At 49.8% G+C, this 18503-nt stretch overlaps 8 protein-coding genes across 8 annotated transcripts; 5 read left to right on the top strand and 3 right to left on the bottom strand.

Moving 5' to 3' along the window:
• Positions 1–52: 52 nt before the first annotated feature.
• BO79DRAFT_177790 (GTPase GPN2) lies at positions 53–1313 on the top strand. Its single transcript, XM_025679948.1, has 3 exons — positions 53–355; positions 416–516; positions 582–1313. Exons 1-3 carry the CDS (start codon positions 67–69, stop codon positions 1251–1253), a joined length of 1062 nt encoding a protein of 353 aa, XP_025537165.1. The 5' UTR covers positions 53–66; the 3' UTR covers positions 1254–1313.
• A 93-nt stretch (positions 1314–1406) lies between these two features.
• BO79DRAFT_199521 (Rpp14/Pop5 family protein) lies at positions 1407–2387 on the bottom strand (the record flags this gene model as incomplete). The annotated part of the gene is made up of 2 exons (XM_025681423.1): positions 1900–2387; positions 1407–1798 (listed from the first exon to the last, which is right to left on the bottom strand). The coding sequence occupies exons 1-2, from the start codon at positions 2174–2176 to the stop codon at positions 1407–1409; spliced, it is 669 nt and encodes a 222-aa protein (XP_025537164.1). The 5' UTR covers positions 2177–2387.
• A 226-nt stretch (positions 2388–2613) lies between these two features.
• On the bottom strand, positions 2614–5472 carry BO79DRAFT_289270 (putative ATP citrate lyase, subunit 1). Its single transcript, XM_025688764.1, has 6 exons — positions 5150–5472; positions 4863–5016; positions 4692–4808; positions 4450–4639; positions 3301–4396; positions 2614–3244 (listed from the first exon to the last, which is right to left on the bottom strand). Exons 2-6 carry the CDS (start codon positions 5000–5002, stop codon positions 2817–2819), a joined length of 1971 nt encoding a protein of 656 aa, XP_025537163.1. The 5' UTR covers positions 5003–5016; positions 5150–5472; the 3' UTR covers positions 2614–2816.
• Positions 5473–5837: 365 nt separating this feature from the next.
• Positions 5838–7826, top strand: BO79DRAFT_270987 (uncharacterized protein; the record flags this gene model as incomplete). The annotated part of the gene is made up of 5 exons (XM_025687324.1): positions 5838–5885; positions 6164–6456; positions 6692–6736; positions 6775–6795; positions 7123–7826. The coding sequence occupies 5 exons, from the start codon at positions 5838–5840 to the stop codon at positions 7484–7486; spliced, it is 771 nt and encodes a 256-aa protein (XP_025537162.1). The 3' UTR covers positions 7487–7826.
• aclA (putative ATP citrate lyase subunit (Acl)) lies at positions 7479–9655 on the top strand. The gene is made up of 3 exons (XM_025679947.1): positions 7479–7776; positions 7857–8335; positions 8413–9655. The coding sequence occupies exons 2-3, from the start codon at positions 7895–7897 to the stop codon at positions 9427–9429; spliced, it is 1458 nt and encodes a 485-aa protein (XP_025537161.1). The 5' UTR covers positions 7479–7776; positions 7857–7894; the 3' UTR covers positions 9430–9655.
• Positions 9656–11999: 2344 nt separating this feature from the next.
• Positions 12000–14725, bottom strand: fip1 (cleavage polyadenylation factor subunit FIP1). The gene is made up of 7 exons (XM_025688763.1): positions 14359–14725; positions 14253–14305; positions 13439–14200; positions 13208–13241; positions 12512–12736; positions 12340–12398; positions 12000–12278 (listed from the first exon to the last, which is right to left on the bottom strand). The coding sequence occupies exons 1-7, from the start codon at positions 14512–14514 to the stop codon at positions 12254–12256; spliced, it is 1314 nt and encodes a 437-aa protein (XP_025537160.1). The 5' UTR covers positions 14515–14725; the 3' UTR covers positions 12000–12253.
• Positions 14726–14899: 174 nt separating this feature from the next.
• Positions 14900–16163, top strand: BO79DRAFT_247008 (FAM50/XAP5 family protein). Its single transcript, XM_025685617.1, has 3 exons — positions 14900–15141; positions 15200–15770; positions 15819–16163. The coding sequence occupies exons 1-3, from the start codon at positions 14909–14911 to the stop codon at positions 16131–16133; spliced, it is 1119 nt and encodes a 372-aa protein (XP_025537159.1). The 5' UTR covers positions 14900–14908; the 3' UTR covers positions 16134–16163.
• Positions 16164–16432: 269 nt separating this feature from the next.
• BO79DRAFT_153757 (uncharacterized protein) lies at positions 16433–17766 on the top strand (the record flags this gene model as incomplete). The annotated part of the gene is made up of 5 exons (XM_025678727.1): positions 16433–16509; positions 16582–16818; positions 16870–16991; positions 17044–17460; positions 17510–17766. 5 exons carry the CDS (start codon positions 16433–16435, stop codon positions 17764–17766), a joined length of 1110 nt encoding a protein of 369 aa, XP_025537158.1.
• Positions 17767–18503: the final 737 nt, after the last annotated feature.

Here is an 18503-nt window from a genome sequence, read left to right as displayed (position 1 = left end):
TCGATTGATTGCATTGACGTCGGACATTCTCTGGATCGAACACATTCTTGTGCGCAGATCTTCATCATGCCGTTCGCGCAACTCGTGATAGGGCCCCCCGGTGCCGGAAAGTCAACCTACTGCAATGGCATGCACCAGTTCCTCGGAGCTATTGGTCGCAAATGCTCCATTGTGAATCTGGACCCCGCAAATGATAAAACATCATATCCGTGCGCGCTGGACGTTCGCGACCTTGTCACGTTAGAGGAGATCATGAGTGAGGATCAGCTGGGGCCTAACGGGGGTATTTTGTATGCGCTGGAGGAATTAGAGGAGAACTTTGACTGGCTTGAGGAGGGACTGAAGGATCTCGGAGGTATGCGCATTCTGCCGTGAAGATGTTACAGGAACAAACGCTAATGTCTATATACAATAGAGGACTACGTCTTGTTCGACTGCCCAGGCCAAGTTGAACTGTTCACACACCACTCTTCCCTCCGGAACATATTCTTCAAATTGCAGAAGATGGGCTATAGAGTATGTTCTACCCGCCCCATCCGGAGTTACATGCTATGCGAATACTAATATCGAACGTTGCGCAGCTCATCGTGATCCATCTCATTGACTCCTACAACCTCACTCTACCCTCGATGTACATATCCGCCCTTCTCCTCTCCCTCCGCGCCATGCTCCAAATGGATCTACCTCACCTGAACGTCCTCACCAAGATCGACAACCTATCGAACTATTCCCAGCTGCCATTCAACCTTGACTACTATACAGAAGTGCAAGACCTCAGCTACCTTCTACCGCACCTCGAAGCCGAATCGTCACGGCTATCACACGAAAAGTTCGGACCGCTCAACAACGCGATCATCGACCTAGTGGAGGAATTCGGACTAGTAAGCTTCGAGACGCTAGCCGTAGAGGACAAGAAGAGCATGATGAATCTACTGCACGTTATCGACCGTGCCAGTGGCTACGTCTTCGGACCCGCCGAGGGTGCCAACGACTCCATCTGGCAGGTTGCTGTCCGAGAAGGCCTGGGACAGATGGACATCCGAGACGTGCAAGAGCGGTGGCTCGACGCGAAAGACACGTACGATGAGCACGAGCTAAAGCAGCTGGAGGAAGAGGCGAAAGCCAACGAAAAGGCAGCCGAAGAAGCATCAGCAAAGCAACCCAATATGAACTTCGATGATGACGACGAATACGACGATCTGGGCAGGGGGTCGATACCAGATGGCGGCGTGAAGGTTATACGAAAATCATGACATGACATGGAATCTATCCCAGCATCTATATTCCATCCACACACACACTGTATAATATAGGGTATCTCTAATGAAAACGATCAAGACCAAACTCCCAGCACCTAGTCCCATGCCCCATCCTGAAACATAACTCCCATCCACATCAGCCCATCATCAATCATCATCCTCACTCTCCATCACCACATCCACATCCACACCCAAATCCACATCCCCCTCCCCCCCAGTACCCGGCGTACTCACCTCCCCACCCACATCAACCAACCCACCCAACAACCCCTCCAAAACCCCACTCTCCTCCGCCTCCCTCAACCTCACAATCTCCCTCCTGGCCCTACGAATCGCCTCCTCCTCCGCCTTGCGCATCGTCCCCGACACCCTAATAACCCGAAACACACAAGCCCTGGTCGAACTCGACCTCTTCGATGACCCAGGGTCACTAAACCCAGGGACCTGCGACATGCAAGTCAACGCGGTCCAGACAAGCCTGAACGACGCGCGAGGACACCGAATAATCGCCGTCGAAGTAGCGGGGGAGAGATATTTCACTATACACCCACAAACCATCCATCAGCCTCACTATCACAACACATAACAAATAGAAAACACAAAACAAATCAAAGATAGAGGGGGAAGGAAACAAACATACCACTAATACCCCCCGCGCCAGCACCACCTAATCTACCAACACCGTAATCGCCAAACATGAGGGAGACTTCCTCTCGCACCATCTTTGCTAGGAGACCGGGTGTTAGGGCGTCGGATGTGGGCGAGTGGATTTGTAGCTGTGCTTGCGATTTGGATTTGGATTGGGGATTGTTGTTATTGTTGTTGTTGCTCTTGGTGCGGGAGGTGGCCGCGGGCCATGTTGAGGGGTCGGGGTAGAGGATGTCGAGGAGGATGTAGCGGTGTTTGAGGCGGACCATTGTTTAGTATTTTGGTGGTATTTGGAGATATGGAGGAAAGTTCGAGGTGGTTGTGTTGTAGTGCTGGTAGGTTGATAGGTGGTATTTGGTAGGAGTTGGTTTGCGGGATGATTTCTGGGGCGATGATTGTTAGGCGCTACCTCCTGGTAGAATGCGCGTGTGGTATTATCGACAATTGGGCGGTGGTCTAAATGGGAAGTTTGACGTCGATTGATTATGTTTGAAAGCTGGAAGATGGCAGTTATATTGAGCAGATCGGCGCGGGCAGAGGCCGTTTTTCTGCCGCATGTGGGCCTGCGCTGGATATACCGCCTACTCAGATGAAGAAACATACTTTGGGAACCGCAGATCAACTAATCATGCATAAAACAGTCCACTACAGCAATACATCTACATTGATCTACGATTTTGATAGAATGCACATTTCTTTAATCGTTGCGTGATATTCATCAACCTTTAACAGCGAGTCATGCCACATGTGCCACTACAGATTGTAAGTTGAAATAGATGAGATATGAAGCGAACCAAACCGATGCAGAAAGAAACATGGGTGAAAAGAAAACAGGCCATCACAACTCCGACGTCAACAATGACGGATTTTATGACTAATCCATGAGATGTAAATGTATTAAGTAGAAAATTAAACGCTGACCTCGACACGGCCCTCGGAGCCACCCTTCTGGAGGGCGGGGAGAAGGTAGGTGATGTCATCCCAGGGGTGTCTGTACAGACCAGTGCGGAGTCTCTTCTGGTCGAGGTAGTGGGCAATGAGACCAATGGAACGACCAAGGACGAAGAGACCGTTGAGGACACCCATCTTCATGTAGTCCTCAACCTCCTCGGAAGAGAAGGCACCGCAGTTGCGCATCAGGTCAACGAAGCAGACAGCGACGCAACCGTCGACGTTGAGGATGAGGTTGTCCTTCTTGGAGGTGGTGACAGTCTCGACGGCAATGGCGTAGTCGAGCAGCTTGGTGCTGGGGAAGTGCTTCTTGGCGAACTCCTTGACGAGCTCGACACGGAGATCGGGGTTGTTGCGGGACTTGACACGGTGACCAATACCGGGGACTGTGCATAGTTAGCGAGGCTGTTCGACATTACAGGTACGATGAAGGTTCACTTACTCAGCTTGTTCTCCTTGCGCATGGTGTCAACGAAGTCACGGGGGCTCATGCCCTTGTCGAAGGCCTTGGCGAACTCCTCAGCAGCGCCGTCCAGGGCACCACCGAAGCGAGAACCGATGGTCAGGAGACCAGAGACGAGAGCGCTGATCAAGTCCTTGCCGGCACGGGTGGTGATGATGGTGTTCATGGCACCAGACACGGCAGGGCCGTGGTCAGCAGTAAGCATGAGGACCATCTCAAGGAACTTGCTGGCGTAGGCAGGGAGGCGGCGGCGGAACCACAGAAGAGACATAACACCACCAATGCCAATGTCCTCACGGAAGACATCAGAGATGGGCATACCGGCGTAGAGGAGCTCCTGGCCACGGTCGTCGGAGATGGTGGAGATGAAAGCAGCGGGCTTACGGACGAGACCCAGCTCCTGAGCCCAGGAGTAGTCGATGGGGATCTTAGGGACGACAGGCTCAGGCTGGGGCTGGACGATACCCTTCTTGACCTGGTCATCGTAGACCTCCTTGAGGGTCTGGGGAAGGTCCTCGAAGGTCTCGGGGACGAAGATACCGGCCTCACGCATGGCCTTGTTCTTGGCAACAGCAGTCTCGAGGTCGGAGTTGGCGGAGGCACCAGCGTGACCGAACTGAACCTCGGTCTTGAACATGCTAGCGCAGGTACCGATGGCCCAGGCGACGATGGGCTTGGTGATGGTGCCGTTCTTGACGGCCTCGATGACGCGGTACTCCTCAACACCACCGACCTCACCCAGCAGAACCAGGATCTTGCACTCGGGCTCAGCCTGGTAGCGGAGCAGGTGGTCGATGAAAGTGGTACCGGGGTAGCGGTCACCACCAATGGCAACACCCTCGTAGACACCGTCGGTGGTCTGAGAGATGATGTTGTTGAGTTCGTTGGACATACCACCGGACTTGGAGACGTAACCGACGGAACCCTTGCGGTAGAGCTTGGAGGCAACGATGTTGTCCATCATACCACCAGTGTTACCGATCTTGAAGGCACCGGGCTTGATACCACCGACGGTGGCAGGTCCGATGATGGTGATGCCCTTCTCCTTGGCCTTGACCATGATCTCACGAGCGCGCTGGTCTGCTGTTAGCGGAGAGCAACATGGTGTCTCTGATTTGCAAAACTTACTCTCTCGGGGACACCCTCAGCAATGATGGCAATGGAGCGGATCTGGGGGCACTCCATGAGCTCCATGGTGGAGCTGTAGACGGAACGGGAAGAGGCGAAGTTGACAACGGTGTCAACGTCAGGGTGCTTGGCCATGGCCTTGGAGACATCCTGGTAGACGGGGAGAAGAGTCTCGCTGGTACCCCAGTACCTGTAATTGCATCAGTATCTCAATTCAGGATATGGGACCTGGTTTGCCGTACATCTTGCTCACGAACTGGCCACCGAAGGTGTAGATGATACCGGCGACGGAGGGAGTGGAACGCTTGCAGATGAAGTCGAAGTCAAGCATACCCTGGACAGCACGGGGCTGCATACCACTGTGGCAGGTTGTCAGCCAGAGCAATTGAGCACGGCTATAGACCACAACTTACTATACGAAACATCTCGTCTTGTTGTGGAAGAGGGCGTTGCTGAGGGGAGAGCGCACACGGCTGGGGGGGTCGAAGCGGGTGATGTTGTCGTTGGCGGAGGCGCCATTGGCGGTGTTGACGAGGGGAGCAGAGGTAGGCATGTTGGCTGAATACTCTGTGAGATCGAGCAAGATGTCAGTGTCAAGAGATCAAGAAGGTTTTCATAAAGCGGGTGCTGTGTGGGAAGAATCCGTGGGAGGGGAATGCATCCGCCATGGTAATAACAATATATTGAACAACCCACATACCTGTCAACAGAGTTGAGAATAGGAGAAAGGATTAAAGGAGGATATTATTAGGTAGGTATGGGAGATAATAGATAAATGAAGTAGTGACAAGCCGCTTCGTGAGACTGCGACCTGAACACAAAGGAAGTGTGGTTTAGGGATGGTAGAGGGAGAAGGAGGGAGAAGAGAAGAAAGAGTAGGAAGCTGGAAGAGCGAGGCAACCAGATGGAGAAATGAGAAATTGGAGGGAGGAGGAAGAGGAGGAGAAAGGAAGTGGACTGATGGGAAAAAGACGGGAGATGAGAGAAAAACAAGATGTAAGATAAAAAGAAAATGGAACGGACAAAAAAAAAAGTAGCTAAAGGAGGGGACGATATCGGGAAGCTTGATGGGGGGGGGGTAGAAAAATTATGGGGCCAAGTGAGGAAAGAGCAGGTACATAGTACAGAGTTGGTATGGGCGTATGAATGGGGTTCGTATCGATGGTACCATACAGTATCAATGATCCTGGCGCAGGCAACTCCTGGTCCGAAACAACCCAGTTGGGGAAATCTCGACAAGGATGGATCACAAATGGGTCAACTTCGCTAGAATAGTAGCAGCTATGGGGGGGGCGTTTCACTCGACCGGACTAGTGGCGAGCAACCCGAAATGACATTGCGCAGTCAGAAGCCGATTCTCGTCTATAGTTTTGAGATTGGAGATGGAGATGGAGAGTGAAAGATTGATCCTTACGGAGTCCGGAGTCCGGAGTATAGTAGTACTATGCTCACAAGACGGGTGAATCAAGCGATTAGTGAAAGATTCCAACGCCCAACAAACTCCGTGGGGGATTGATTGACCGATCACTATACTACTACTGTATCTACTAGGAGAGGAGTCGGAAGGACCTAGTACTCCGTAGTTGTTTACAACAAACTTGGTGACTACTACTGTCACCTGTTCGGCTAACTAATCGGAGGACTCCGTTGGCTGCCAAAGAGGAGAGTTGTAGGCAAGAATCGGAGCATGCAGAAATGTCTTGAATCAGTTTAGTATATGTTTAAAAACCGAAATAGACCGTCTGAGCAACACCGAGACCACGGTTCTCCGTATTACGGGGGCAAGGGCATTCTGATTGATACTGCGTACACATCGAACCGGGAGGTGGTTCTGGTGGTCTGGTTGGGGCTAAAGCGGGTGGATCCTACATCCGTCTGCTGGATCAGCAAACTGGAGGTCCCAATTGCGGCCAGGGACTGGGCCGATGCGTATGCACGAGGCCCCGTAAATTCAAAGGAGGTTTTTCTTTCCATTTCGCTGGCCGCTCACCGAAAGATCAAACGGCGGTATACTACGACGGATAATATTACTTGGAAAGTATGAAAAGTATGCTTCTGGAATCATACGGGCACCTACCCAAGTAGGTATATCGCCCTTCCCATCAATCTGTGGTATGTACCTTAGGTTTAGGCTTCCAGCATATTGTATGTAGATACTAGATAGAGTAGTGCTGCCATGTTACCATCCCCTCTACTACATACATGACAGTTATAATACTACCACTACTACAGTCGTAGATAGCAAGCAGGGGTACCTGAACCCAGAACTATCCAGAACAAATTACTAGTTATTTGGTGGGAAGAATCGTGGTCATTCCCGTAAAGTAAAGTAAAGTATGGGGAAATGTGAGCCGGGGAAGTAAGAAAACCACAAACCCCATTACATCATCGAGCAGGACACGTTATCTAGTTTCAATGTGATCAGACATGTTTAGGTTGTCCAGCTAACACATCTGCCACTATCATTGCATTATTGGAGGTTGTAAAAAATCCTGGTTACGAGCCATTTAGCCATTCGGGACAGGGGGGGGGTGATGATGATGGTGGTGGTGGTGGTGTCGTCAACAAAACGAAGAGCGTCAAGCAAAGTACCCAACAAAAAAAAGACGCAAGAGTAGAACAAGCCATTCTGGTGATTGTAGGGGGGGCTTCAGTATTGAGGCTACAGCGTAGGGCAGATACTGCGAGTCAAATACTCACGAGAATGGCTTCCGAGGATCCCCAACGCCGCCAATCCCGGCTGACAGGATGGGTCTTGGGCCGACCCGCTTTTTCTTACGGCGGCTCCACCGAATCTCAACAAAGTCCGCTGGCTGCAGCATCGCAACCCGCTAAGCCCCTTGTATTGCCCGAGCTCGGCCCTGATCGTACTCTGTATCATCTGTATCAAGGCGGTTTTGGGTGGTTTTTGGTTTTTACTGTGGCTTCAGTTGATCATTCCATCCCAATCCTCACTCCATCTTCGGACCCCAAAAAATTTGCTTCGTCGAAACTTCTCCTCCCCTCCCCCCTCCCCCCCTCCCTCTTTCCTTCCTAGTACCCTCCTTTCGCCGGCCGTCACTTATCATCACCGACTAATCGGCGCGCTTCTCTTGCAATACTCCGTTTAGGTTCTTTTTTTTCCTTCCCGCTTTGTTTCTTCTTTTCCTCCTCGTCCTCCCCTCCTCCCATTCTCCCCCTCTTACTCTTTACTTCCACTCCATTTTATTCTTGCTCCCTCCTTTTGGTTGGTGATTTCTTCCAGACCTTCCAAAAATTCAAACACTCCAATCCCTTTCTCCTTCTCCCTCTTTCTCTCTATCTCCCTCTACATACATCTTCCTCTAGGTATACCTCTCATTCATACCGGGATTCACCTTCCCACCTCCACAAACCATTGCTCTGCAGCTTCTTACATGTCTATCTAGTATAATTATACCTCTCCTCTTTCACCTATACAATCATCATGTCCGCCAAGTCGATCCTCGAAGCTGATGGCAAGGCCATCCTCAACTACCACCTCACTCGTGCTCCCGTTATCAAGCCTACTCCCCTCCCTCCGTCCTCCACGCACAACCCTCCTCCTAAGCTCGCCTCCCTTTACTTCCCCGAAGATATTGCCGTCAAGGATGTCCTCGACCAGGCTGAGGTCCGCTACCCCTGGCTGTTGACTCCCGGTTCCAAGTTCGTGGCCAAGCCCGACCAATTGATCAAGAGACGTGGAAAGAGTGGCCTTCTGGCCCTGAACAAGACCTGGGCCGAGGCCAGGGAATGGATTGAGGCCCGTGCTGCCAAGGACGTTCAGGTTGAGACGGTCACCGGCGTTCTCCGTCAGTTCCTTGTTGAGCCTTTCGTTCCTCACCCCCAGGAGACTGAGTACTACATCAACATCCACTCCGTGCGTGAGGTAAGTTTGTTTTTTCTCCGCCGTTTGATCGGCGCCCTCCGTCGCTGCGGGGTAGCAATGCTAATGCACCATGTTAGGGTGACTGGATCCTTTTCACCCACGAGGGTGGTGTCGACGTTGGTGATGTCGACGCCAAGGCTGAGAAGCTTCTCATCCCCGTCAACCTGGAGAAGTACCCCTCCAACGAGGAGATCGCTGCTGCTCTCCTGAGCAAGGTGCCCAAGGGTGTCCACAACGTCCTCGTTGACTTCATCTCCCGCCTCTACGCCGTCTACGTTGACTGCCAGTTCACCTACCTCGAGATCAACCCTCTGGTTGTCATCCCCAACGCTGATGCCACCTCGGCTGATGTTCACTTCCTCGATCTGGCTGCCAAGCTCGACCAGACTGCTGAGTTCGAGTGCGGTACCAAGTGGGCCATTGCTCGTAGCCCCGCCAACCTGGGTCTGCCCACCCTTCCCTCCAGCGACAAGGTCAACATTGACGCTGGTCCCCCGATGGAGTTCCCCGCTCCCTTCGGTCGTGAGCTGAGCAAGGAGGAGAAGTTCATCTCCGAGATGGATGCTAAGACCGGTGCTTCCCTCAAGCTTACCGTCCTCAACGCCAACGGCCGTGTCTGGACCCTCGTTGCTGGTGGTGGTGCCTCCGTCGTGTACGCTGATGCCATTGCCTCTGCTGGCTTCGTCAGCGAGCTCGCCAACTACGGTGAGTACTCCGGTGCTCCCACCGAGACCCAGACCTTCAACTACGCCCGTACCATCCTCGACCTGATGCTGCGCTCTCCCATCCACCCCGACGGCAAGGTCCTCTTCATCGGTGGTGGTATTGCCAACTTCACCAACGTTGCCTCCACCTTCAAGGGTGTCATCCGCGCTCTGCGTGAGGTTGCCCCCGTCCTGAACGAGCACAAGGTCCAGATCTGGGTTCGTCGTGCTGGTCCCAACTACCAGGAGGGTCTTAAGAACATCAAGGCTGTTGGTGAGGAGCTTGGCCTCAACATGCACGTCTACGGCCCTGAGATGCACGTCAGTGGTATTGTGCCCCTTGCCCTCCTCGGAAAGAAGACCGACATCAAGGAGTTCGGTTCCGCGTAAAAAAAGAAAATACAGGGCACGTTTCACTGAATTCTAATTAATTTAATTTCCTATGAGAAACCTTTTCATTTCTTCTCAATGCATGGCATGATATGGTTGTTTACGCTATCTTGTTAACTTGTTTCTTTTTTTTTTTTTTATTGACGGTACAAACGGTTTGCCCAGCTTTACACTGCAGGGCAAGTGGAAGAGGGGATACTCGTTCTGGAGTTGATGCTGTTTAGACTTAAGATAGTCGTTAATAGAACGATATGATCTATGACTGTCATTGGAGTTATGTATTCGACACTTAACATATGATCGTATGCAAGTAATAAGGCATTGATACGCTCGTAATTATCATGCTTCCGTATTCTTCAACCCCAGAACGCACAACCCCTCCCTCAATTATCCACAGTATAGACACATACTTAGTATATGGGAATTAAATTACCCTACCACCCTCCCCACCTACCTCACACGTGGACTGCATATACAATATGACACATCACAACCGCACAACAACACCAATAACAAAGCTACCCTAAAACCAACCAGCACAGCAAATAAGGCACACACGCATACACAGACAAGACAGCACCACGTCCACCTCATGCACACGCAGGTCCCAACCAAGGAATCAAGTCTACAACTTACATATGTAAGTAAATATGTATGTATGTAAGTAAGTATAATAAATACACAATACATAACATACATACATACATACAAGTAATCCTCCGTAACAAAAGGAAGTTGAAGTCCAAATAAACTACAAACCCGGTGCCACACCTAATCTCTCTCACACGGAAAGCCTAAAAACCCCAGATCCACAGGGCTGCAAGGGTAAGAAAAGGAAAAAAAGAATAAGATAAGATGAGCTTGATTTCTCGCGTGGCCAACACTATAATTGGAAAAGGATTTTCCTTAGCCAGGGGGGAGGGGTGGTGGTTGTGTGGTTGTGTGTGTGTGTGGCTTCCGTACGTCCGAGACGGGACGCGGATGGATGGAACGAATGTTTAGTAGTAGTACTTAGTATGATGGATGGGTAGGTGCTGGTGGTGGACGGATAAGCTTACAGCCTATGAGATGGCATCGATTAGAACGGGACGGGCCTTGCCTTTGCGTGATGGAGAATTTTACTTCATTTTGGGGACTTTGGGGGCCTTGAGGGGCCGAGGATGGGTTTTAATTATTAATTTGTACGTAGTTGGCTTGTTAATTAGATTGGATCTTATCAGTTTCTTCTTTTCTTTTTTCTGTTGGGTTTGTGTGTGCTGTTTTGAGTAGGTGGTTGGGTTGGGTTGTTTATTACTTACTTCTTTGCTAAGTACTGAGGTAGTAGTAGCTAACTGATGGTGGTATATAAATTCAACTCTTGTTCGTGATGTAGGATCGGGGATGTTGTTTTAGAGGCGTACTATACTTTAGCCTATTTCTGAAGAACAAGTTGATGCATGTTCATGGCCGTTGGAAGTGCATCACGATGTTTCGCGTCTTTTATATTGTCGCGTTTGGTAGGTCCGTGTATGCGGGTATATAAATCCGCACTTTGCTTGTCAGTTTATATATCGCTACCAGACATCATCCACCAAGCCAGAGTATTGAACCTCACGAGGTGACGAACACTCTTGAAACTGCACAATAAGTAGTCAATCGTTCAGGTGATAGAAGAGAGATATATAGAGCAACTACTACCTTGATGACATATGAGCAGAATCCGTACGAGTTATGCAAAATACTACAGTACGTGAGTCTTACCAAGTCATTTGTACACGTCTTCAAAAGTTGATTTCTATAACTTTTGTGCTGAGTGACATAGTACCAATTCATTTTAATCATGAAGACCAGGAGAGTTATTAACCCCTCGACAATCCATCAAGCTTGAGCGAGCTTTTCTAGTCACTAGTTACTGTGATTCCTAGTATGATTCCTACTACTACCTCCGTAGTTAATTAACTATTCAGCATCTCTGCTGACTGGTCTCCACCATCCCCAGTTTGATCCGCGTTGGGCCTGTTACACCACCCGATTGTTGTTCTATTAGAACGATGCAGGGTTCTGTGTCTGACATTTCTTCCTAGTATTTATATTGTGGCGGTATCGCTGATGAAGGCGTTGATGATGGTGATGATGGTTAGTCTGTCTGATATTACTACATCTGATTCACCCATATGTCATTACCCTTGCTGACTATTGCCGAAGTGGTACTTTTCAAATGCTGAATGATAGTATATTCTCAGGGTTACCTACGCGTGTCTTCTCATGGGGTTTCTAGACAACGAGTCGATACAGTCTGATATACCTATTCAGCTGGCCATGAGTTTGGATTACCGCCTGTTTTGGGATAAAGATAAAATGAACATTTAATTTACGAAGAAATAATAGTGGTCGAGCGGCTGCCCTCTGACTTGACAATACTGGAAGGTCTATTCTTGTTGGACGGAACGGTAGGTTGCAGATAATTCTACCCAGCATTCGGTCGTGCTTTATATGAAAAAATAGCAGAGAGGAGATTATCATATCTGATTACTTGCCCTCATCGCGCCAGACAATGTAGGACAGGATGATTGCTATATTTAAAAGTACATCGTGTGGTATGTAAACAGTCATTTCACGCTTTCGATAATAAATGCCAGACAAGACGTTAGCCCAAGATGATTAGGAGGGACGACAGATCCCTCCTGATACCTCTTCGGTGGTTCTTTTTTTTTTGATTATGAGTTTTTCCCGGAGTTGGATGGTTGAAGCTCATGATTTTGCGTAGGAGGTATAGTACAAGTGATTCGGCCTTAACCCGTGAACAGAAAGACAACGGAGCTGAATATCATTTCACTCGTCCAATTTACTCTTGGATCTTGGCAAGGATCCTGGTAGCATATGTTAGTATACAGGTTCATCCAAGCAAAGTAGTGTCAAGGGTGTGCATACTCATGGTCGCGGAAAAGAGTGTACTCGTCCTCACCGACCTTGACGGCGCTGCCACCGAACTACATCACAGACTCGTTAGTATGTTGTGTTCATCAATAGCACATCAATCTGCGCGATGGACTAATGCTTCGCTTCTCGCATCGGATGGCCACGGATCGGGCGGTCGACATACCTGAGGGATCAGGACACGGTCACCGGGAGCAACGCTCATGGGGAGGCGCTGGCCGTTCTTGTCGAAGACACCGGGGCCAACAGCGAGGACCTTGGCCTCGTTCTGCTCCTTGACGCTGCTCTCGGGGAGGAAGATACCGGAGGCGGTCTTGGCCTCGGGCTTGACACGCTGGACCAGGACGCGGTCGAGGAGGGGAGCAAGGCTCTTGACGTTGCGGAGGAAAGACTAATCAAGCAATCAATACATTAGTAATGGTCAGAGATAGGTAGATTGGCGATTAGAGATGGCGATCCCGTCGGAAGGGGATGGACGTTGATGGGTGAAAAAGTTCATTCGGAGCTCTACAGCATCCGGTATCAATTGCAATAACATACCATTGTGATGAGAGTGTGTATAGAAGTGCCGGGCACGAGGAACAGCGTAGATTCAAGCGGGAGCGAGAGGAAATGGAAGCAAGTTGGGGACGTGGAGAGCAAAAGAAGAAGAGGAAGCGGCCGGGGAAAGAAGATCTGATCTGGACTCGCGAGAAATTTCCAGAATGCCAAGACCGACAGCTTCCATCCTCTCTGCCGAGGGTATCACCACTTCTTCGCTCTTCTTCCCTTTCATTCTGATCACAGCGTGCTCTTTTCCAATGTGCTTAACTCGCTTGACTATTACAGATGAATATTGATTCTTTTACATGAATGAGTGTACTCGGTCCTGGCGTCTGATGATGAGCAACAATACACTGCACTCGATTAGTAGCTCCCTTTCCCCGAGCAACCCGACCCCAGATCCGCACAAGAAGCTTAGCCTTCGGGAGTAATTCATTTATGAATAAGTTTACTACTTTTCTAGGACTCTGCTCGAATCGCCAATGCTGAGCTTTCGACAAAGTATTCGTCATTATAACAAGGTCGCAGCTTCAGATATCCCTAGCTTTACCATCTTCTCCCGCGACCCCGACCAAAGCCGCCTCCGTATCCCATCTGAGGCTGGCCACCACCTTGCCCACCAAATCCGGGTTGACCTTGTTGTCCGCCGCCTGCGCCGGGTTGCCCACCCATCATGGCCTGCGCATGCTGCATAAATGCCATAGGATCCATGGATGAGGGGTCCAGACCTTGCGACATCATGCTCGTCAGCATGCCTTGCATCATCTCTTGTGACATATCCGGCATTCCAGGCATGCCGGGCATAGGAGGTGGTGCGCTTCCTGGAGGCCCTCCAGGTCCCGGAGGACCGCCGGGCATCGGCGGAAGCCCCATGCTTAAGAAAGCCTGCATATCATCCAATTGTTTCTTCTGATCTCCAATTTCCTTGCGTAGCTCCTGTTGCTTCAACACATAACTGGCCCACGTGAACTCGTCAAACCCGTAATTGAAATAATCTGTAATGTCGGAGCCTGGCCGCCTCCAAGGCTTGTCGTCCTCTGGGAAGTCGGTGTCCATGTCTGTTAACATGATCGGTTTACCGGTCGCCGGATGGACAGGGTTCGCGTGGACATCGATGTTCGACGCATGGACTGGAGGGTAGGCGGAACCGGGTTTCTGAGGGACCGCAGGCCTTGCAGCAGCAGGCACAGGGGTAACGGATTCAAGCTTAGGGGTAACGGTGGGCGTTATGGATTTTGATATCGTAGAAACATCTGCAGAAGAAGAAGGTCTTTGAGACTCCGCGCGGAGACTGGCGTGACGAGGATGTGGGCTGTTCAATGGTTAACAAGGTGCAGTGTGTTGAACAGAGGTAGTGGACTTACACTTCTGGAGGGGGCGCATCTGCAGGTGCTTCGGTGATGATATTGAAGTCATCCTAGGTGAGAGTAAGAGACAGTAATAGGATCATTTATCTGTCCATGCGCATACCTCATCTTCTTCTACCTCTATCTCCTCCTCTTCCGCATCATTGGAGTCCTGCGGTCCTGAATCTGCGGGGGGATGCTGGGATCCATTTTGATGCTGAGTTACAGGCACCGCATCGGCGGGATCGTAGAAATCATCGTCTTCGTCTTCCATCATCATGTTGGAATGTGCGACCGAGTAAATGTAGAAGGGTAGGAGATGTGACGGGATGCGTTTCTGTCGGCGGCGATCCTGCGGAGATTCGCAAGTCGTCGGCTTTGATTTGTTTGTTCTTGTGCTGCTGGTTGGCTGGGATACTGAAGTCGCGAATCTAAAATTATCAGCTTCTTAACTCGCAGAGCCCCTTCTGCTAAAAGAAGTGGAGCAAGAATGTAGCACAAAAAACAACAATTGACGAGAGTACTTCTTTTCTCAAGGCGCAGGCAAGTTGTGGTTGTTCCCGATCCGGCAATCTTGGACATCACGTGCCAGTACGTCAGTCGCATTCATGTGAGATTTATCGCCAATTTCAACGTCTATTCCTCGATACTCTCACCACATATACGTTATTAAAATGTCACAATCCGAACAGCCGAGCCATAGCTCGACCCCACGCTCGTTTACCAGCCAGACTGCGTCAGCAGAAGATCTGCTCAAGTCGCAGACAGTTGGTCTCGTCCATCTTTCCGACTTCCGCAAACGTCGCGCCGAGGTCTTGGAGCAAAAAGAACGCGAAGCTCATGACAAATCCCTAGGGAGATTCACCTCCAGAAGTGCAACTCCATCTACCGGTGAAGTGACTGACGGGTGAGTCAAATCGCATCTTCAGAATATCCCGGCTTGTAACTGATCGCAAAGCGTATAGCAACTCGACGCCACGAAGCGAGGGCCCGCCGAAGAAGAAGAAAAAGAAGCCTATCGCCAAGAGCAAGCTTTCATTCGGCGATGACGATGAGGAGGAAGAGAACGATAGCACCGCCGATGCAGTCGCAACGCCGCGGGACTCGAGTGTCCCGCGTTCTGCTTCCAGAACTCCTGTTGACGATAGCTCTGCGCCGTCATCACGCCGCATAACACCAAACCCAAATGCCCCGCCTCCTCCCAAAGCAATGACGAAAGCCGCCTTGAAGGCAGAGGCAGAGGCACGGGATGCGCTCCGCAAGGAATTCCTTGCCATGCAGGAAGCTGTGAAGAATACCGAGATATTGATCCCCTTTATATTCTTCGATGGGACCAACATCCCAGCGGGAACTGTCAGGGTCAAGAAAGGTGACCCCGTTTGGTTGTTCTTGGACCGATGCCGAAAGGTTGGAGCAGAATTGGGTGTTGGTGGTAACAGCGGAGCATCCAAGGCTCGCAAAGATAATCGTCGCGAATGGGCTCGAGTTAGTGTTGATGACCTAATGTTGGTCAAAGGAGAAATCATCGTTCCACATGTATGTATCCGAACTATTTCATATGGTTGCATACGCTGACTGGCACAGCATTACGAACTCTATTATTTCATCGCCAACAGTGTACCCGACTTCACCAAAGCGGGTGGTCTGTTGTTCGATTATTCCAACAAACCACCCCCGGCACCTTCGACAGACGATCCTTTATCGCGCCCGGAAAGCAACCAACTAGAGGGCGCTGATAAAGATCCATCCTTAACCAAGGTGGTTGATAGACGGTGGTATGAGCGGAACAAACACATCTTTCCGGCCAGTCTCTGGCGAGAATATGAACCAGGGCCTGAGTTTGAGGAGAAGATGCGGACGACAAGGCGTGATGCTTCTGGAAATACGTTCTTTTTCTGATGCACATTTGGCTTGAAGGTTATGGCGTGGCTGATATAAATAAGAGCGTTGAGACCATAGATGTTGTATATTCCTGAGATACCCAATAAAACCATAGCTTGCTCGTATACCACAGTAGCTTAGTCGTACTGTCTGCCTGGTCTAATCTGTGTTGAAGTGACTGGGGTGATACCGCGGCAATTTCCATATTGAGCCTTGGTTTTATGTGTAAGGCATCTTAGCTCAACATTCATCCACCCTTGAACATCTATCTGACCAACTCTGCTGGTTTTCTTCACCGAAGATAATTGATATCGAACATGGATTTCTACCTCCGTTGCAACTCTCTAAAGTGCCGAGAACAACTGAAGGACAGGGCAGTCGTCACCACCTGTTCGTAAGTATCCCCCCTCTGCTGCATCTTGTTCTATGACTGTCAAACTCAAGAACAACACGCTGAGCAACCGAGACACATCTTCTGTCTACACTGTGCAGGAAGCCTTGGTCTATCGCATCCCACGGCAAATGAGCGAACCTGCCCAGCCTGTCAGACTGTTCTCGTGAACCCCGACGACGCGGTAGCAACGGCCCTCAACCCAACGGAAGACTACAAGACCAGTGTTCTAAGCGGACTTGACCCGAATACAATCATAGAGTGCGCCGGACGGGCGTTGCTCTTTTGGACATACCAGACTACACAGGAAATGTGCGTTAATTGGTATCGTGACTGACCTGGATGCCCACTAACAAGCTCCAGCTTCTACCAGGAGTACCTTGCAAAGACACTGACAGAGAAGTACACCAATCTGAATACACAAATGGACAAGGTCATACACAACGCGAACTCGGAGATATCGGCCCTACAAGCGAGAATATCAGGTCAGCCCGTCTCCAACACGGGACTACTGAATGAAACCATCTGACAACTAAGCAGATATGCAGACAGCACAGGACCAACTTCGTAAGAAGAACCAGGAGCTAGTCGACATGTATCGAGATAAGTGCAAGAAATTCACACAAATGACAAACTTATACAACATACTCAAATCCCGAGCGATGCGATCCCAAATGCAGACCGCTGCAACAGATACTGTATCCCAAGCGCTGGATTCGCTAACAGCCTCTCGAAACAATCTATCTGAACTTGAACCCAAACACACAGAGACATCGAGACCGCCACAAACCCCATTGTCTAGGCAATCCAACGTATATCCCGTCAACCAGGAAGGCGTGGAACAACTGCATCGTCATCAACGGAGCGGAACTGGAAGTTCAAAAGGTCGCAAAGAGAGGACTGATGTCGCTGCAATGCCACCGCCTAGCCGTCCGACAGACATTCGGAGCAAACGTATGCATCTGGACTACAAGCTTACGTTGCACGTACTGACACTGTATAGACAATCAGCCTGCCGCAACACCACAACATCGAACCCGTCTCGTGGGTCCTTCACGTCCTTCAACGGGAAGAACGCAGCTCCCTCACGACCGTATAATGCTAGAGCGATTTCAAGCCGAGGCTGGCCCAGCTAATGCTCTCCTAGAAACACGAGGTACAATGAGAGGAACGGATGTCGGCATGCAACTTCCTAGCCAGAGACGAAGCCCCACAGAACGTCCTGGACTGGGCTCTTTCTTTGACAGTACGATCATATAGCCATACTAGATACTCTTACACGTTGCGAGAAGGAGGAGAATGCGGGATAATGGCGATTGTCAAGAAGTCATCAAGCCGGCCGTTTGTGACCGCCAATATACTAATAATACCTTCATCGTGGCAAATAGAATATATCGTGGTACTGAGCTGGAACAGCCATTGACAACCTCACCATGATCATAATGGCATTCCGTCAATATAATAACTTATTCTCCTACGAGCACAACGCTATATATTAAAGGATTAATAACTGAATCTAACTTTGCCCATCCGTAGTATTCAAGATATATATTCCCTATGCAGTCCAGAACCAGCGCAGTACCACATACATCGCTATTCATTACGTACTCCCAGGATAAAAGTAAACCAAACAGCTACCAATACTACTTGCAAGCTACTAACTTTGTTAAAATCTCTTGCTTTATCTTTAGGCAGCACTTCTGAACCACGCTCATCTCACCGAATTTGATTGCTTGACAGCCATACAGCCATACCAAAGAGACGTGATGAAGTGCGCGTTATGAATAGGTAACAGTGATTCACTAGATGAGACAAATGCAGGTGAATAAGAACTAGGTAACAGTAGTTATCTATATTTAGACGCTGGAGACAATATTTTTACTTTCCTTTTTTATTGTCTTGGTCGAAAAGATAATGTTCAAAGGACAATCAAAAGAAAGGGAACTCCTGGCTACAGCTCAAATTGAATTGTGCACTGGCTACTATTCTACAAACGG

The sequence above is a fragment of the Aspergillus costaricaensis genome, assembly GCF_003184835.1.
Source record: "Aspergillus costaricaensis CBS 115574 unplaced genomic scaffold BO79scaffold_26, whole genome shotgun sequence".
NCBI lineage: Eukaryota > Fungi > Ascomycota > Eurotiomycetes > Eurotiales > Aspergillaceae > Aspergillus > Aspergillus costaricensis.
The sequence above is the reverse complement of the archived record's forward strand: the minus strand, read 5'-3'. Positions and strand labels throughout refer to the sequence as shown.

Excerpts from the sequence above, each read along its gene's own strand:
- BO79DRAFT_177790 (XM_025679948.1), top strand. The coding sequence starts at position 67 with ATGCCGTTCGCGCAACTCGTGATAGGGCCCCCCGGTGCCGGAAAGTCA. Across the intron at positions 356-415 it reads GGGACTGAAGGATCTCGGAG|AGGACTACGTCTTGTTCGAC; the intron begins GTATGCGCATTC and ends TATATACAATAG. Across the intron at positions 517-581 it reads TGCAGAAGATGGGCTATAGA|CTCATCGTGATCCATCTCAT; the intron begins GTATGTTCTACC and ends AACGTTGCGCAG.
- BO79DRAFT_289270 (XM_025688764.1), bottom strand. The coding sequence starts at position 5,002 with ATGCCTACCTCTGCTCCCCTCGTCAACACCGCCAATGGCGCCTCCGCC. Across the intron at positions 4,809-4,862 it reads AAGACGAGATGTTTCGTATA|TGGTATGCAGCCCCGTGCTG; the intron begins GTAAGTTGTGGT and ends AACCTGCCACAG. Across the intron at positions 4,640-4,691 it reads GGCCAGTTCGTGAGCAAGAT|GTACTGGGGTACCAGCGAGA; the intron begins GTACGGCAAACC and ends ATGCAATTACAG.
- aclA (XM_025679947.1), top strand. The coding sequence starts at position 7,895 with ATGTCCGCCAAGTCGATCCTCGAAGCTGATGGCAAGGCCATCCTCAAC. Across the intron at positions 8,336-8,412 it reads ACATCCACTCCGTGCGTGAG|GGTGACTGGATCCTTTTCAC; the intron begins GTAAGTTTGTTT and ends GCACCATGTTAG.
- fip1 (XM_025688763.1), bottom strand. The coding sequence starts at position 14,514 with ATGATGATGGAAGACGAAGACGATGATTTCTACGATCCCGCCGATGCG. Across the intron at positions 14,201-14,252 it reads GATGCGCCCCCTCCAGAAGT|CCCACATCCTCGTCACGCCA; the intron begins GTAAGTCCACTA and ends ACCATTGAACAG. Across the intron at positions 12,737-13,207 it reads TCATCAGACGCCAGGACCGA|TCTTTCCTCCGCAACGTCAA; the intron begins GTACACTCATTC and ends TTGCTTGATTAG.
- BO79DRAFT_247008 (XM_025685617.1), top strand. The coding sequence starts at position 14,909 with ATGTCACAATCCGAACAGCCGAGCCATAGCTCGACCCCACGCTCGTTT. Across the intron at positions 15,142-15,199 it reads ACCGGTGAAGTGACTGACGG|CAACTCGACGCCACGAAGCG; the intron begins GTGAGTCAAATC and ends CAAAGCGTATAG. Across the intron at positions 15,771-15,818 it reads GAGAAATCATCGTTCCACAT|CATTACGAACTCTATTATTT; the intron begins GTATGTATCCGA and ends TGACTGGCACAG.